Below are 19,258 nucleotides of genomic sequence, written 5' to 3' on the forward strand. Positions count from 1 at the left end.
CCTCATCAGGTCTACAGACAGTCACTCTATAGCAGGCCTATCTATCCAGGAGTTAACCCTCATCTCATCAGGTCTACAGACAGTCACTCTGTAGCAGGTCTATCTATCCAGGAGTTAACCCTCATCTCATCAGGTCTACAGACAGTCACTCTGTAGCAGGTCTATCTATCCAGGAGTTAACCCTCATCAGGTCTACAGACAGTCACTCTATAGCAGGCCTATCTATCCAGGAGTTAACCCTCATCAGGTCTACAGACAGTCACTCTATAGCAGGTCTATCTATCCAGGAGTAAACCCTCATCAGGTCTACAGACAGTCACTCTATAGCAGGTCTATCTATCCAGGAGTTAACCCTCATCTCATCAGGTCTACAGACAGTCACTCTATAGCAGGTCTATCTATCCAGGGTTTAACTCTCATCAGGTCATGTGGTCAGGAAAAACTCTTGGCTCTAGATATTCTATCAGATGTTTGTTTATATTAACGAAAACTAAACACTTGACCAGATAATCACACTAGGCCTACTATAATGCAGTTCTGGCATGTTCACCATTTGCCACATAATCACATTAATTTCCTCTTTAATCAAATATTTGAATGTTGGGATATGTAAGTTTACAACAAGAAACAACAACAGAAGGATGTCAAGACTTAAATATAATTATCAGTGGCTTTTGCAATGCTACATGCACACAGCACAGCTCCTTCGGGAAAGTCAAGGAATAGACAAAGCTACACAGCCTTTGTGCATAGTGAATCATGCGGTTAAGGATGAGCACGTTTTCAATTTAATTTCGGTGTATTTATTTAGCATGTAAATGTTTTGTAACATCGCGTTGGAAACTTTGTCAGGGCGGGCACTGTAATAACGAGTTTTCAACACGCACCAAGACACTTCTTTCTCTCTCAGTGATTTCTGAACCTTAGTCCCGCCCTAGAACGGAGAAAGTAATACATTGATGTATTCTTTAACCAATCATTTCACAGTGTGGTGGCATTTCGTTTAGTCTAGCAAATCAAAAGAGCCTGAATTGGAGACGTCAGAGAAACAGAGGGGGAGGGACCGTACAGATGGCAGTCATATTTTAAAGCAGCAATATATATATATATATATATATATTTAGACTGAATTCCGTTTAGTCTACCGTAAGGTAAATAGAGTTCAAGTTTACTGTATTTGACAAATAGTTATACCGAATGTTTATGGGCCGTTACGTTGCTAGCTAGCTTGTTATTAGTAGGTTACAGTACATTTGATTTGAAGTTGGTGGCATGCTTTTGCTAGCTAGCTAACTTAGCTAGCTACTGTTAACTACCGTTAGCCATCGTACTTCAATTGGAACTATTCGTTCTGTTGAATTATCCGTTTTTATATCATGAGTTGAGGTAAAAAAAAAAACACAGCTTCGTAAATCCTAATAAATGTAATTTTATTCTGCGTGATCACATGTCAACTTTTATTTCCCGTAACTGACGGTTTATTTTGGTTGTTAGCAACGGCCACCATGTTAGAAGTTGAGCAGAGAAACGGTTCCATTCAGGGGGAAGGCATGATCCAATCAGCGCTGCACAACATCTGGACACGATTTGATCCATTTTTAACAACAACGCAAATGCTTTGCCATCATTTCATGCATCCGCGTATTAACATAGACACTTTTTTATTTTTTTTGCGAGATGACTGACAAATGTTAATTAAATAAATAGCTACTTTGCAACAGCGTTGACAGACCTGCAAAAGTTGAGGCCTGCTTTCAGATTACATGTTTGGTCAGGAAATGACAATTCAGTCGACCGTTCTCGTTTTCAGCATGTGATTAAAAACATGCCAAACCGTTATCTTCGCTATTTGCATTGTCTTGTGTAAAGCCTGTACATTGTTTAGGTGACTTAGACGTATGCGTACTCTGGTTTGCTTCACTAAGCTACTAAACAAAGCTATTTTGGTTGAAATTGACGAAACTATGCGCCATTAATGCTCACACATTCGATAATCCAGTTATGCGGGTAATATGCGTAGCTACAGTAAACGAAATAAAGATATTTATCTTGGTATTAATGAAACACTTCGCATATGCAGGTGTTGACAGGTCAGTCAGCTGGGAGGAGGCGTGTTTGGTTAAGTCAGGAGATTTCTATGCAAATGTAGACGCTCCGCTGCTCTGCTTCCTCTGTTCCAAACCCTGTTTTCCTACCCGTTTTGATCACAGGGACATTCCACGATAACGGAATGATCTATACAAAAACCAATGATGGCAAAGTTAAACAGACTATACAAGTGTATGCACAAGGACTACTTTTAACAATTTCCAGTTCACATTTTCCAAAAACACATTTACTTGAAGAACACTGGAACCTTGCTGGGGGCTTGGTCTGACCCCAAACTACTACATGGGGCCAGTTCAGTTCCATGAAACGTTTGCTTTGTTGTGTTACGGTTTGTACTGAACTACTCGTTTCCATAAAATGTTGTTCAACGTTCTTGAACAGACTTTGAGTTACATTTGCTCCGTTTGGAAACAGAATGATGGCACTACTTTTAACAGTGGAAATTGTTAAATGTAATCCTTGTGCATAGAGTTGTATGGTTTGTTTAACAGTGCAATTGTTTGACATACATTTTAAAGTGAAAAAAATCAGAGTTTCAGCATCATTCTGTTACTGGGGAATTGCCCCACACTGTTTAGTCGTATCATCAAAAAATTCACACTTATTTTATTATAAATACTCATCCTATGACGTGTAGTGACCTATTTTGATGTATAGCCTATCATTTGATGTCTATTCCCAATTACCAATAATGATTAGTGTCTGAAATATCTCAAGCTGACTTACAGAAAGTAAAAACAAGATGTCCACCCCTACGGAGCATGCGGGTGGTATGTCCCAGCCCCACCCGGGTCCCTCTCCGTGCCCGGGCCGGTCCCCCGGCCCAGGCCCCTCCCCTAGCTCCGGACCCCCCAGCGGACCCCCCAGCCTACAGGGGCAGGGGGCTGGGGACTACCTTCAGGACACCATGCACCCCATGCACCAGGTAATCCTCAACACTACAACACACCCACAGTGCTGAAGTTGCTGTATGATACAGTATATCAAATATGCTACAGATATCCTATTGAATGACTATATGAAAATTGTATGATATGTGCGTTATGCACTTCACTAAAGGCGAGTCACAGTATCCCAGGTTGATGTGAATGTGTTTCCAGCCGATGGAGGGGGTTGATGAGAAGGGGATGGGAGATGAGACGAACTATGGCCAGATGAAGGGAGTTGGGATGAGGGCGCTACATAGCGGAATGGGCCCTTCACAGAGCCCTCTGGACCAGCACGGCAACCAAGGTAAACACAGCGACAAAACACAGCACAGCAAATACAGTAATGTAGAAGGCTATATACACTGAGTGTACAAAGCATTAGGAACACCTTCCTAATATGGAGTTGCACCCCCTTTTGCCCTCAGAACAGCATCAGTTTGTTCTACAAGGTGTCGAAAGCATTTCATATGGATGTTGACCCATGTTGGCTCCAATGCTTCCCACAGTTATCCAGTTGGCTGGATGTCATTTGGGTGGTGAACCATTCTTGATACACAAAGGAAACTGTTGAGAGTGAAAAACCCAGCAGCGTTGCAGTTCTTGACACACTCAAACGGGTGAACATGGCACCTACTACCATAACCTGTTCAAAGGCAGGTAAATCTTTTTTTCTTGCCCATTCAACCTCTGAATGGCACACGAACAATCCATGTCTCAAGGCTTAAAAATCCTTTAACCCGTCTCCCCCCTTCATCTACACTGATTGAAGTGGATTTAACAAGTGACATCAGTAAGGGCTCATAGCTTTCACCTGGATTCGTCTGGTCAGTCTGTTATGGAAAAAGCAGGTGTTGTTAATGTTTTTTACACTCAGTGTACGTGTGTGTATATATATAATTTTTATAACAATTTGCAATTTTTTTATACCAATAAAAAAATGCATCAATCTGCAATGCTTTAGTTTATAAAAAAGCTGTAAAATGTCAGAGGAATACCTGACTCTGATGTGTGTCTTTGGTTTGTCTCTATGACATTCACAAGCTGAGCTATGACTGTCTAAAGTCAAGGAGTCAAAGAAATGTGACTTTCCTTGGGAAGTAATCTTATACAACGTGTGACTTTGTCGTTATCAATTGATCTATTCACTTTCTGTAAAACAGAATATGTATAATTACATTGAGGGTTCATGTGTGACACCTCTAGTGCTGCGATGCAGTGCCTTAGACCGCTGCGCCACTCGGGAGCCCAGTTAGTTGAGGGGTGGTAGTCGGGAGCCCAGTTAGGGGAGGGGTGGTGGTCGGGAGCCCAGTTAGGGGAGGGGTGGTGGTCGGGAGCCCAGTTAGGGGAGGGGTGGTGGTCGGGAGCCCAGTTAGGGGAGGGGTGGTGGTCGGGAGCCCAGTTAGGGGAGGGGTGGTGGTCGGGAGCCCAGTTAGGGGAGGGGTGGTAGTCGGGAGCCCAGTTAGTTTCGCCCTTTCTTAAACAAGCCCCCCCCAACAAGACTCCATCTTGTTGCTCCCTTCCTTAGGCAGAAACTCAAACAGGAAGTGCCCATGCTTAGTTCTATCCAACGCTGTTCTGACCAGTCGGATTCCATGCTTCAAGATTGTTTCGATCATGCGGACTGGGATATGTTCCGGGTAGCCTCAGAGAATAACATTTACGTATACACTGACTCGGTGTATAGGAGATGTTGTACCCACTGCGACTATTAAAACCTTTCCTAACCAAGCTGATCCTCAACACTGGGGCCTCCCCAGCTCTTCAAAAAGTTCTACAGCTCCGCTATCGAGAGGATCTTGACCGGTTGCATCGCCACCTGGTATGGCAACTGCTCGACATCTGACCGTAAGGTGCTACAGAGGGTAGTGCGTATGGCCCAGTACATCAGTAAGGCCAAACTTCCTGACATCCAGGACCTATATACTAGGCGGTGTCAGAGGAAGGCCCATAAAATTGTCAGAGACTCCAGTCATAGACTTTTCTCTCTGCTACCGCACGGCAAGCGGTACCGGAGCCCCAAGTCTAGGACCAAAAGGCTCCTTAACAGCTTCTATCCCCAAGCCATAAGGCTGCTGAACAATTAATCTAATGTCCACCAGGACTATTTAAATTAACCCCCCCCCCCCTTTGTTCTACACTGCTGCTACTCACTGTTTATTATCTATGCATAGTCACTTTGATATTACCTTGACTAACCTGTACTTCCGCACATTGACTCGGTACCGGTACCCCCTGTATATAGCCTCTTTATTTTTATATACATTTCTTGTTACATTTTGATTTTATTTTTTTACTTTAGTTTATTTAGTAAATCTTTTCTTAACTCTATTTCTTGAACTGCATTGTTGGTTAAGGGTTTGTAAGTAAGCATTTCACGGTAAGGTCTACACCTGTTGTATTCGGCGCATTTGACAAATAAAATGTGATTTGATCTAATTATGCCCTTGAAGCTGTTTGGAGGTTATATTGGCACGATTTGACGGCCCTCGACGAATCCTGTGCCAATATATCTGCCAAATACTGGCTTCTTGGGCATTATCACTTAGGTGTGATGAAGGGCCTTCTAAGGTGTATGGAAGACCAGTAACTTTTGCAACCAAATTATTTTACTGTGCCCAGTCTCACACAAACTTATGGTCACACAAGGTGCCACCGGTGGATTCTAAATGAGTAGCCTAACAATTGTTTACATGGCCCTAGTTGCATTTTTCTGTATGAAATCAATGTGTGAACGTAGGGTGACAGTGAGAAATTGACAGTAAGCACAGTGAGCAAAATAACCATGGACAGGAAGTTTACAATGGTTTATTAATAGGCATAAATACATTGTATTTATATGGTTGTAGTCCTCAAAGGTTGGGTTGCATTGAATACAGTTAATCAGATTCAATGATTTACCACCCGTAGGCCGGGCTGGCGCTAGTGTACAATATTATAATGTGTGGGTGTGTTCAGTGTGTGTGTAGTCACAGTCTGCGTTGTGCCGTGAGGTGTTGTTTTATCGGTTTGTTTGTTTTTTAGATTTTACTGCTATGTTGGGTAACTGATGTGGAAGAGACTTCCATGTAGTCATGGCTCTGTGTAGTACTGTGTGCTTCCCAGAGTCTGTTCTGGACTTGGCGACTGTGAAGAGACCTCTGGTGGCGTGTCTTGGGTGTCTGAGTGTGTGTTAGCTGTTTGAACAGAGAGTTTGGTGTTTTCAACAACACATCAATACCTCTCAAAGACAAGTAATGATGCAGTCAATCTCTCTACTTTGAGCCAGGAGAGATTGACATGCATGTTATTGATATTAGCCCTCTGTGTACATTTAAGGGTCAGCTGTGCTGTTCTGTTCTGGTCCAACTGTAATTGACCTATGTTTGTCTTTATGTCACTTGACCATATAACTGGGCAGTAGTCCAGGTGTGATAAACCTAAGGCCTATAGGACTTGTTTAATTGATTGTGATGTCAAGAAAGTAGAGTAGCACTTTGTTACAGACAGACTTCTCCCTATTTTAGCTACCATTGCATCAATATGTTTTAACAGTTTACAGTCCAGGGTTACACCAAGCAGTTTTAGTCTCCTCTATTTGCTCTGTTGCCTCATTTACTATCACCAACACATTGATCCACATTCTTACAGTGATGGAAAAAAGTATTTGATTCCCTGCTGATTTTGCACATTTGCCCACTGATAAAGAAATGATCAGTCTATAATTTTAATGGTAGGTTTATTTGAACAGTGAGAGAAAAACGCATGTCAAAAATGTTATAAATTGATTTGCATTTTAATGAGGGAAATAAGTATTTGACCCCTCTGCCAAACATGACTTAGTACTTGGTGGCAAAACCCTTGTTGGCAATCACAGAGGTCAGATGTTTCTTGTAGTTGGCCACCAGGTTTGCACACATCTCAGGAGGGATTTTGTCCCACTTCCCTTTGCAGATCTTCTCCAAGTCATTAAGGTTTCGAGGCCGACGTTTGGTAACTCGAACCTTCAGCTCCCTCCACAGATTTTCTATGGGATTAAGGTCTGGAGACTGGCTAGGCCACTCCAGGACCTTAATGTGCTTCTTCTTGAGACACTCCTTTTTTGCCTTGGCCATGTGTTTTGGGTCATTGTCATGCTGGAATACCCATCCATGACCCATTTTCAATGCCCTGGCTGAGGGAAGGTGATTCTCACCCAAGATTTGACGGTACATGGCCCCGTCTATCGTCCCTTTGATGCGGTGAAGTTGTCCTGTCCCCTTAGCATAAAAACACCCCCAAAGCATAATGTTTCCACCTCCATGTTTGACGGTGGGGATGGTGTTCTTGGGGTCATAGGCAGCATTCCTCCTCCGCCAAACACGGCGAGTTGAGTTGATGCCAAAGAGCTCTATTTTGGTCTCATCTGACCACAACACTTTCACCCAGTTGTCCTCTGAATCATTCAGATGTTCATTGGCAAACTTCAGACGGGCATGTATATGTGCTTTCTTGAGCAGAGGGACCTTGCGGGCGCTGCAGGATTTCAGTCCTTCACGGCGTAGTGTGTTACCAATTGTTTTCTTGGTGACTATGGTCCCAGCTGCCTTGAGATCATTGACAAGATCCTCCCGTGTAGTTCTGGGCTGATTCCTCACTGTTCTCATGATCATTGCAACTCCACGAGGTGAGATCTTGCATGGAGCCCTAGGCTGAAGAAGATTGACAGTTATTTTGTGTTTCTTCCATTTGCGAATAATCGCACCAACTGTTGTCACCTTCTCACCAAGCAGCTTGGCGATGGTCTTGTAGCCCATTCCAGCCTTGTGTAGGTCTACAATCTTGTCCCTGACATCCTTGGAGAGCTCTTTGGTCTTGGCCATGGTGGAGAGTTTGGAATCTGATTGACTCCCTTTAAGAGTGTGCTCCTAATCTCAGCTCGTTACCTGTATAAAAGACACCTGGGAGCCAGAAATCTTTCTGATTGAGAGGGGGTCAAATACTTATTTCCCTCATTAAAATGCAAATCAATTTATAACAATTTTGACATGCGTTTTTCTGGATTTTTTTGTTGTTATTCTGTCTCTCACTGTTCAAATAAACCTACCATTAAAATTATAGACTGATCATTTCTTTGTCAGTGGGCAAATATACAAAATCAGAAGGGGATCAAGTACTTTTTCCCTCACTGTATTTATATTTTCTAATATTTAGCTCACATACCTGAGGTCTAATGCTTAACACACGTATAGCACACATACCTGATGTATAACACACATACCTGATGTATAATCTATAACACACATACCTGATGTATAATCTATAACACACATACCTGATGTATAATCTATAACACACATACCTGATGTATAATCTATAACACACATACCTGATGTATAATCTATAACACACATACCTGATGTATAACACACATACCTGATGTATAATCTATAACACACATACCTGATGTATAATCTATAAAACACATACCTGATGTATAATCTATAACACACATACCTGATGTATAATCTGTAAAACACATACCTGATGTATAATCTATAAAAAACATACCTGATGTATAATCTATAAAACACATACCTGATGTATAATCTATAGCACACATACCTGATGTATAATCTGTAAAACAGATACCTGATATATAATCTACAGTATAAAACATATCTGATGTATAATCTATAAAACACATACCTAATGTATAATCTATAGCACACATACTTGATGTATAATATACAGTATAAAACACATACCTGATGTATAATCTATAGCACTGTTGTGTCTCCTGTAGGCTACATGCCCCCACAACCCTCCCCCCTGGGTGTCCCAGAGCACGCTTCCAGCCCCCTATCCAGGGGTGGCCCTACGCCCCCCATGCCCCCTCAGATGTCCCCCGTCCCGTCGGGCTCCATGATACCTCAGATGGACCCCCAGTCAACCATGGGTCCCCAGGGGCCTCTTGGTCGTGGCTGCTCCTCCTTCAGCCCTGTCCAATTACAGCAACTCCGGGCCCAGATCCTGGCCTATAAGATCCTGGGGCGGGGCCAACCGCTTCCTGAAAACCTCCAGCTGGCGGTCCAGGGCAAGAGGAGTCTGCCCACCATGCAGCAACAACAGCAGCAGCAGCAGCCGAGCACTGGCAGCCCCTACAGCAGGCCTCCTGGTAGGTGACACTTAGGGCCAATCCAAAATGGAGCCCTAGACCCTATGCACTTGTGGAGATCTGAGAGGTTTTAACAGGTGTTAGTAATATAGCAACAGCTCCACCTAGACCTCTTGACAGGCTAGGTGGAAGTTTCACCATACTGCTTAGGCTAATCAAATCCACTCAGATCATCACAAGGGGTTCTACTAATCACCCCAAACAACCCTAAAGAACACCAAACAGGTACCCCAAACAGGTACCCAAACAAGTACCCAAACAAGTACCCCAAAGTACCCCAAACAGGTACCTTAAAGTACCCCAAACAGGTACCCCAAACAACCCCAAAGCACCCCAAACATGTACCTCAAACAGGTACCCCAAACATGTACCCCAAACAAACCCAAAAAGGTAACCCACACATCCCCAAACAGGTACCCCAAAGGGGAAGCCTGGCTTGCAACTTTTTGTGTTTGGTTAGCTACTCCAGGTAGTGGTAGAAAACACTGCCAAGGTACCCCAAACAGTTACCCGAATATACCCCAAACTTTTAAAGATCTGACCCAGGAGAATGTAGCCAAGTAGTGAAAATATAGGTTGGATTCACATAGTTGGCAGAATATAATCTTAAAGGGGAAGTTCACCCAAAACCACTTCTGGGCACTTTATAACACTCGCCTGGCTGTTTGTCAGTACCCCAGACAGTTTTTAGGGCCGTTGTTTGAGTATTTATATTACTGTATTTTTATACAGTAATATAAATGACCTAAAATGCATTAAAAACGGTGTATTTATTGTTACATAAACAACGATTGGTGTCTCAGCATTGAATTGTGTTTAATGTAAAAAGTATAAAAAACAAAGACCTACTTTGTGCGCAAAGGTCTTCCATGTAGTCTGTAATCCATTAGATTCTCTTCTTCATGGTTCTACATTGGATAATTACAGGAGGCGGGACGAAGGAGCGTGTTACTATTGGTCTTCAAGAAAGGAACTCAGAACGAAAAGTTAACAAAGATGGTAGTTAGCTAGGCTAGCGGTTAGTAATCTCTGAGGTGAAGTAATGCTAGCTAGGCTAGCGGTTAGTAATCTCTGAGGTAAAGTAAGGCTAGCTAGGCTAGCGGTTAGTAATCTCTGAGGTAAAGTAAGGCTAGCTAGGCTAGCGGTTAGTAATCTCTGAAGTAAAGTAAGGCTAGCTAGGCTAGCGGTTACTAATCTCTGAGGTAAAGTAAATCTAGGCGAAAAATATTATTAGTTGAGTAGCTGAGTGACGTTGGCCAAAATGAAGTGCACTGTACCCGGGTGCAATAATGTTCCGGTGAGATACAAATATACTACACATTTCCACTCTTTTCCTGACCGCGATGGAGCTTTGTCAGGCATGTCTGCAGGCCATCCGACATCCTGTTTATGGTGTCGATACGACGCCTGAAGTCATTCACCAGCTGCGGTTGACCATGTCCAGTGATCACTTTGTGGCCAGCGACTACAGTGGGGAAGGTTTAAACCGGGTTCTGTTCCCACCGTCTTTCCACCATGGACGGGATAGCTCCAACCATTCAACCATAGCTCCAACCTGTAGCTAGTCACCACAAAGTAATTTATAACGCTATTTGTTAGCCATTCCCTGAACTAGTTGGTGTTTTTTTTAGCTTAGCTACTACTGTAACGGTAACGTTATCCTGTCTTACTGACTGGTTTGTTTCTTTAGCTTTGTGATGCAGTTCCCTTTTTCATTATAATGTTACTGATAAGAACTAGTATATTATTTTCTACTAGGCATCACACTGTGGTGTCATTATAGGCATCATAGTTTTCTGTAGTGCTATTGATTGCATAAAATGACTTGCCCTAGTTAAAGTCCAGGAGTAGAACACAGCCCTAGTCAGAGCCATAATGCAGTATATGTCTCTGGTCCTAGCTGGTCCAGGAGTAGAACTCAGCCCTAGTCAGAGCCATAATGCAGTATATGTCTCTGGTCCTAGCTGGTCCAGGAGTAGAACTCAGCCCTAGTCAGAGCCATAATGCAGTATATGTCTCTGGTCCTAGCTGGTCCAGGAGTAGAACTCAGCCCTAGTCAGAGCCATAATGCAGTATATGTCTCTGGTCCTAGCTGGTCCAGGAATTGTAATGACAACAAACTAGCCCAACCATTACATTATTTACATTAAAACATTTTGAATATCAGCTCATGTAATGACTGACTGTTTTATACCAGCCAACATCACCAATCAGTCTTTCTGTTTCTACCTGCCTGGGAGGGAATGGAAGAAGGAGAGGGATGGTGAAACAGACATGAGGATAGGACATAAGGATAGGACAATCAATCAGATTTGATCTGTGTTCTATTTCACACATCTTCTATCTTTGTTCAAGTTCACACCCTTTTCAAAGAGGATACCCAATGTTCCTCCACTCATGCCACCGCCAATAATGGAGGATGCAAGGAAAGACTAATCTAGTTTTTGTTTTGTTATTCTGTTACTCATCATTTAGTAGATCCAGAAGCCATGTGGAGTATTTCCAACAGGCCAAGGACTGGGTAGAGCAGAGTGTCTGAACAGTTGAAGACCTTCAACTTTAGAACCTGATTGGACCAGCAGGCTGTCAAGAGGCGGGGAGATAGGCAGATCATATACAAAGACCCAGACTTCAAAGTTGACACACCAGACCTCCCAACATCACCCCGGAGGAGGGAGGAGCTGGTGGCTAAACGTTTCAGCCTAACTTAGCAAACAAACTTTAGCTAGCCTAATGATGGCAGTGGAATGTAATCATTGGTGACTGAGTGCAAGAGTGTGCAACGCTGTCATCAAGGCAAAGGGTGGCTATTTGAAGAATCATTTTTTGGTCACTAAATTATTCCATATGTGTTATTTCATAGTTTTGATGTCTTCACTATTATTCTGCAATGTAGAACATAGTTAAAATAAAGAAAAACCCTTGAATGAGTAGGTGTTCTAAAAATTTTGACTGGTAGTGTATATAAAAACGTATGTGGACAGCCCTTCAAATTAGTGGATTCTATTTCAGCCACACCCGTTGCTGACAGGTGTATACAATCGAGCACACAGCCATGCAATCTCCATAGACAAACATTGGCAGTAGAATGGCCTTACTGAAGAGCTCAGTGACTTTCAACGTGGCACCGTCATAGGATGCCACCTTTCAAACAAGTCAGTTCTTCACATTTCTGCTCTGCTAGAGCTGCCCCGGTCAACTGTAAGTGCTGTTATTGGGAAATGGAAACGTCTAGGAGCAACAACGGCTTAGCCGTGAAGTGGTAGGCCACACAAACTCACAGAACAGGACCGCCGAGTGCTGAAACACACAGCGCATAAAAATCATCTGTCCTCGGTTGCAACACTCACTACCGAGTTCCAAACTGCCTTTAGAAGCAATGTCAGCACAAGAACTGTTAATCGGGAGCTTCATTAAATTAATTTCCATGGCTGAGCAGCCGCACACAAGCCTAAGATCATAATGTGCAATGCCAAGTATCAGCTGGAGTGGTGTAAAGCTCACAGCCATTGGACTCTGGAGCAGTGAAAAAGCAATCTCTAGATTGATGAATCTGCGTTTGGTGGATGTTAGGAGAACGCTACCTGCCCCAATGCATAGTGCCAACTGTAAAGTTTGGTGGAGGAGGAATAATGATCTGGGGCTGTTTTTCATGGTTCAGGTCCCTTAGTTCCAGTGAAGGGAAATCTTAACGCTATAGCATACAGTGACATTCTGGACAATTCTGCGCTTCCAACTTTGTGGCAACAGTTTGCATGACAATGCCCCTGTGCCCAAAGTGTTGTCCATACAGAAATGGTTTGTCGAGATTGGTGTAGAAGAACTTGACTGGCTTGCATAGAGCTCTGACCTCAACCCCATCAAACACCTTTGGGATGAATTGGATGCCGACTGCGAGCCAGGCCTAATCATCAGTGGCATGAGATGTTCGACGAGCAGGTGTCCACATACTTTTGGTAATGTAGTTTATTTGTGTGATTAGCTACCAGCTATGAAATAAAATACTTAGAAAATAGCTCCTGCAGGATTTTTTTGTTGCTATAAATCACAACTCACACGTGCTCATAATTCACTTTTCAGTTCACACAGATCTATTTTTAGGCACATATGTGAGTAAAATGGTCACACTGTCGAGCCCTGAAACTCACTCACAGAGACAGTATCGGAGCATCATGCTCTCCGTTTCCGCTGTGTAAAGAATTAACCAACCACACTACCCACAGGTTCCTGGGAGGCGGGACAACAGAAGACTGTCAAACCAGCAGTGTTTCCCTGCCATCGCTCGCTTTGTGACTGACAGGTGCCCGAAAAGTAGCCTAGTTATTTTAAGTGGAAAAAGTTGCCGGCTGAATATTAGTCCGTAATCTGCTGTTGCACTAGTGGAAAACATGGTTTGGGGTAGCTGTTTGGGGTACCTGTTTGGGGTGATTATGAGGATCCATCACACGTGCATAGGGTGTAGGATCCAGGGGACTGGTCGATGATCCAGGGGACTGGTTGATGATCCAGGGGACTGGTCGATGATCCAGGGGACTGGTCGATTTTGTATTGGGCCTTGGAATCTATTTACTTGTCATCCATTATCTAACTGTTTTTACAAGTGGTACCAGGTGTTGACATAATGACATTGTCAAACTCTGAGTTGCAAGTTATGCCCATTATTTAACTGTTGTGTTGCCAGTTACACTCATTATTTAACTGTTGTGTTGCCAGTTATGCCCATTATTTAACTGTTGTGTTGCCAGTTATGCCCATTATTTAACTGTTGTGTTGCAAGTTATGCCCATTATTTAACTGTTGTGTTGCCAGTTATGCTCATTATTTAACTGTGTTGTGTTGTCAGGTATGCCCATGTCCTCTATGTCTGGCCCTCAGTCAGGCCCTGGTCCCACCATCACTATGCCAGGACAAAATCAGACACACGGACCCAAACCCTGGCCTGAAGGTTAGTTTCGCTCTGGATAAGAGCGTCTGCTAAATTACGTAAATGTAATCTTAACCCAAACCCTGGCCTGAAGGTTAGTTTGACTCAGTTAATCTTAACCCAAACCCTGGCCTGAAGGTTAGTCTGACTCAGTTAATCTTAACCCAAACCCTGGCCTGAAGGTTAGTCTGACTCAGTTAATCTTAACCCAAACCCTGGCCTGAAGGTTAGTTTGACTCAGTTAATCTTAACCCAAACCCTGGTCTGAATGTTAGTCTGGCTCGGTTAACCTTAACCCAAACCCTGGCCTGAATGTTAGTCTGGCACATCTGACTTAATTCCTCATCAATGGAGCCGTAACAGTTCTAACAGCCAGTTTCTTAATAACAGGTGCATGTTTATCAATAATTGGAAGAAGAAATTTCATAAATTCTTCAAGTGTAGCGTCTGGATGCTCCTCATTAATCACATCAGACCAACAAATATTTTTAACATCATCCACAAAAGAGTCACAGCAAAATCTTTTGTTTTATCTCTTATGCACTATTTTAGGCCCAGCTTTTGGAACTTTGGCTTTCCTGGATATAGCCACTATATTGTGATCACTGCATCCAATGGGTACAGATACAACTTTAGTACAAATGTGATCAATACATCTGGATGATCTTGTTCCTGTATAGTGCCTGTACACTATACACCCTGGTACGTTGATTAATGAACCAGATTACAGGCACTGGTTACAGTTGGAAGCTTCCTCTTGAGCGGACAGCTTGAAAACCAGTCAATATTCAGGTCCCCAAGAAAGTAGACCTCTGTTTACATCACATACACTATCAAGCATTTCACACACATTATTTACAGTGCATTCGGAAAGTATTCAGACCCCTTGACTTTTTCCACATTTTGTTATGTTACAGCCTTATTATTAAATGTATTAATTAGTTTGTTTCCCTCATCAATCTACACACAAAACCCTATAATGACAAAGCAAAAACAAATATATATTAAAAAAAATGAAATATGACATTTATGTAAGTGTAACGGTTGTTGTCGGATAAAGCGGACCAAGATGCAGCGGGGAAATGTGCACTCATCTTCTTTTTTTATTTAGTTGGCAAAGAAGGTGAACCAAAAATAAACACGTACACAAAAAGAAACAATGACGAATAACAGTCGTCCTGTAAGGCTTGAAGCTATACACAGAAACAATCTCCCACAAAACACTAATACAAACACATACCTATATATAGGACCCTCAATCAGAGGCAACTAAAAACACCTGCCTCCAATTGAGAGTCCAACACCCAATTACCTAGACATAGAAATACTAAAAACATAACCCAAAACCCGGAAATATTAAATCAAACACCCTTCTAAACAAACCACCACCCCGAACCACATAAAACAAATACCCTCTGCCACGTCCTGACCAAACTACAATAACAAATAACCCCTATTACTGGTCAGGACGTGACAGTACCCTCCCCCCCCCCAAAGGTGCAGACCCCAGATGCATCTCACATGAATAAACAAAATACCCCCAAAACAAAAAAAATACCCCTAAACTAAAGGGAGGGTGGCTGTCGTGCAACACCCCCCCCCCCCCCCCCCAACCCACCTAATATTGGAGGTAGCTCAGGTTCCGGTCTACAACCCCCACCCAACCTGTCCACCCCTGCATAATGCTCAGAGCTGTATAACGTCTCTGGGGGCTCCGGACTGTAGGCCGACTCTGGATTCTCCAGACTGTAGGCCAACTCACTCTGTTCCGGACTGTAGGCAGACTCGCTCTGTTCCGGACTGTAGGCAGACTCGCTCGGTTCCGGACTGCAGGCAGACTCGCTCGGTTCCGGACTGCAGGCAGACTCGCTCGGTTCCGGACTGCAGGCAGACTCGCTCGGTTCCGGACTGTAGGCTGTTGCCGGATACTCTGGACTGGACACTGTTGCCGGATACTCTGGACTGGACACTGTTGCCGGACACACTGGACTGGACACTGTTGTCGGAAGCTCGAGACTGAGCTGACGCACTGGAAGCCTAGTGCGTGGGGCTGGTAGTGGAGCTACCAGACTGGAGACACGCACTTTAAGGCTAGTGCGAGAACAGGCTGAGTTGGACTGGGCTGACGTATTGGAGGCCTGGTGCGTGGTGCTGGTACTGGATATACCGGGCCGTGGAGAAGCACTGGCGGCCTCGATCGCACCTCCTGCACAACCCGTCCTGGCTGGATGGAACTAGTAGCCCTGTACGAGCGGAGTGCTGGTACAGGGCGAACTGGGCTGTGCAGGGGCCTGATGGTTGCCGTGCGTAGAGCGGGCGTAGGGTAGCCTGGACCTAGGAGGCGCACCGGTGACCAGATGAGCTGCGCACGCATCCTCCTACCAGGCTGGATGCCCACTCTAGCACGGCACTTGCGAGGGGCTTGGATCACTCGCACAGGACTGTGCGTGCGTAGGGGCGAGATCATGCGCACTTCCGCATACCATGGCGCCCTCCACTCCATACGATCCTCACAATAAGCACGGGGAGCTGGCTTAGGGCTCACCCTTGGCCCAGCCAAACTACCCGTGTGCCCCCCCAAAAACATTTATTGGGGGTGCCTCTCGTGCTTTTCCCTCAGCGCGTACAAAGCCTCGTACCGACGCCTCTCCGCCTTGGCTGCCTCTATTTCCTCCCGTGGGCGACGGTCTTCCCCAGCCTGATGCCAAGGTCCAGCCCCGTCCAAAATTTCCACCCATGTTCAATTCCCCTGATAGTCCATATAATTGTTCCCTTGCTCTATACCTCGCTGCTTGGTCCTTGGTTGGTGGGAGATTCTGTCATGGTAGTCGAAGAGATTAGACCAAGGCGCAGCGGGTTGCGTGCTCATCATTATTTATAAGTGAACACGAAAAACAATAAACAAGGAACGACAGTACGACAGTTTTGCAGGCTAAACTAACAGCAGTGCAAAGACAACTACCCACACAGGGACAGGTGGAAAACAAGCTCCTTAAGTATGACTCTCAATCAGAAACAACGATGTACAGCTGTTCCTGATTGAGAGCCACACCAGGCAAACAAAGAAATACACAACATAGAATACAAAACAAGAACATAACCCGGAAATAATAAATCAAACACCCTTCTAAACAAACCACCACCCCGAACCACATAAAACAAATACCCACTGCCAGGACGTGACAGTAAGTATTTAGACCCTTTACTCAGTACTTTGTTGAAACACCTTTGGCAGCGATTACAGCCTCAAATCTTCTTGGGTATGACGCTACCATCTTTGCACACCTGTATTTGGGGAGTTTCTCCCATTCTTCTCTGCAGATCCTCTCAAGCTCTGTCAGGTTGGATGGGGAGCGTCGCTGCACAGCTATTTTCAGGTCTATCCAGAGATGTTCAATCGGGTTCAAGTCCGGGCTCTGGCTGGGCCACTCAAGGACATTCAGAGACTTGTCCCGAAGCCACTCATGCTTTGTCTTGGCTGTGTGCTTAGGGTTGTTGTCCTGTTGGAAGGTGAACCTTCACCCCAGTCTGAGGTCCTGAGCGCTCTGGAGAAGGTTTTCATCAAAGATCTCTCTGTACTTTGCTCCGTTCATCTTTCCCTTTATCCTGACTAGTGTCCCAATCCCTGCCGCTGAAAAACATCCCCACAGCATAATTCTGCCACCACCATGCTTCACTGTAGGGATGGTGCCAGGTTTCCTCCAGATGTGGTGCTTTGCATTCAGGCCAAAGAGTTCAAACTTGGTTTCATCAAACCACATAATCTTGTTCCTCATGGTCTGAGAGTCCTTTAGGTGCCTTTTGGCAAACTCCAAGCGGAAGTTTCCTAATATTCAGCTGCACCCCCTTTTGCCCCCAGAACAGCCTCAATTTGTCAGGTCATGGACTCTACAAGGTGTCGAAAGCGTTTCACAGGGATGCTGGTCCATGTTGACTCCAATACTTCCCACAGTTGTGTCAAGTTGTCTGGATGTCCTTTGAGTGGTGGACCATTCTTGATACACACAGGAAACTGTTGAGGGTGAAAAACCCAGCAGCGTTGCAGTTCTTGACACAAACCGGTGCGCCTGGCACCTACTACCATACCCTGTTCAAAGGCACTTAAATATTTTGTCTTGCCCATTCACCCTCTGAATGGCACACATACACAATCCATGTATCTTGTTTCTCATGGTCTGAGTCCTTTAGGTGCCTTTTGGCAAACTCTAGGAGGCTGTCATGTGCCTTTTACTGAGGAGTGGCTTCTATCTGGCCACTCTACCATAAAGGCCTGATTGGTGGAGTGGTGCAGAGATGGTTGTCCTTCTGGAAGGTTCTCCCATCTCCACAGAGGAACTCTGGAGCTCTGTCAGAGTGACCATTGGGTTCTTGGTCACCTTTCTGACCAAGGCCCTTCTCCCCCGATTGCTCAGTTTGGCCAGACGGCCAGCTCTAGGAAGAGTCTTGGTGGTTCCAAACTTCATCCGTTTAAGAATGATGGAGGCCACTCTGTTCTTGGGGACCGTTAATGCTGCAGACATTTTTTGGTACCCTTCTCCAGATCTGTGCCTCAACACAATCCTGTCTCGGAGCTCTAAATCAAATCAAATTGTATTTGTCACATGCGCCGAATACAGGTCATCACCTCACAGTGAAATGCTTTCTTACAAGCCCTTAACCAACAATGCAGTTTTAAGAAACCTAAATACAGAGAAAAATAAGAAATAGAGTAACAATAATTAAAGAGCAGCAGTAAAATAACAAGCGAGGCTATATACAGGGTATTACGGTACAGAGCCAATGTGGAGGCTATATACAGGGTATTATGGTACAGAGTCAATGTGGAGGCTGTATACAGGGTATTACGGTACAGAGTCAATGTGGAGGCTATATACAGGGTATTACGGTACAGAGTCAATGTGGAGGCTATATACAGGGGACCGGTACAGAGTCAATGTGAAGGCTATATACAGGGGGGTACCAGTACAGAGTCAATGTGAAGGCTATATACAGGGGGTACCGGTACAGAGTCAATGTGAAGGCTATATACAGGGGGTACCAGGACAGAGTCAATGTGTGGGGGCACCGGTTTGTCGAGGTAATTGAGGTAATATATACAGTTGAAGTCAGAAGTTTACATACATTTAGGTTGTAGTCATTAAAACTTATTTTTCAACCACTCCA

At 44.2% G+C, this 19,258-nt stretch overlaps 1 protein-coding gene across 5 annotated transcripts in view; it reads left to right on the plus strand.

Moving 5' to 3' along the window:
* Positions 1 to 1,062: 1,062 nt before the first annotated feature.
* Positions 1,063 to 19,258, plus strand: part of smarca2 (SWI/SNF related BAF chromatin remodeling complex subunit ATPase 2) — a 140,790-nt gene continuing 122,594 nt past the window's right edge. For 2 of the 5 annotated variants that reach the window (XM_029763908.1, XM_029763909.1), the window contains exons 1-4: positions 2,852 to 3,034; positions 3,210 to 3,342; positions 8,800 to 9,171; positions 14,015 to 14,116. In XM_029763908.1, coding sequence (XP_029619768.1) covers positions 2,852 to 3,034; positions 3,210 to 3,342; positions 8,800 to 9,171; positions 14,015 to 14,116 — 790 coding nt within the window. Of the gene's footprint in view, positions 1,152 to 1,542; positions 2,438 to 2,826; positions 3,035 to 3,209; positions 3,343 to 8,799; positions 9,172 to 14,014; positions 14,117 to 19,258 lie in introns of those variants that run through there. The other 3 variants (XM_029763906.1, XM_029763907.1, XM_029763910.1) reach the window with 3 other exon arrangements.

This window comes from Salmo trutta, chromosome 9 (genome assembly GCF_901001165.1).
Source record: "Salmo trutta chromosome 9, fSalTru1.1, whole genome shotgun sequence".
NCBI classification, from domain to species: domain Eukaryota; kingdom Metazoa; phylum Chordata; class Actinopteri; order Salmoniformes; family Salmonidae; genus Salmo; species Salmo trutta.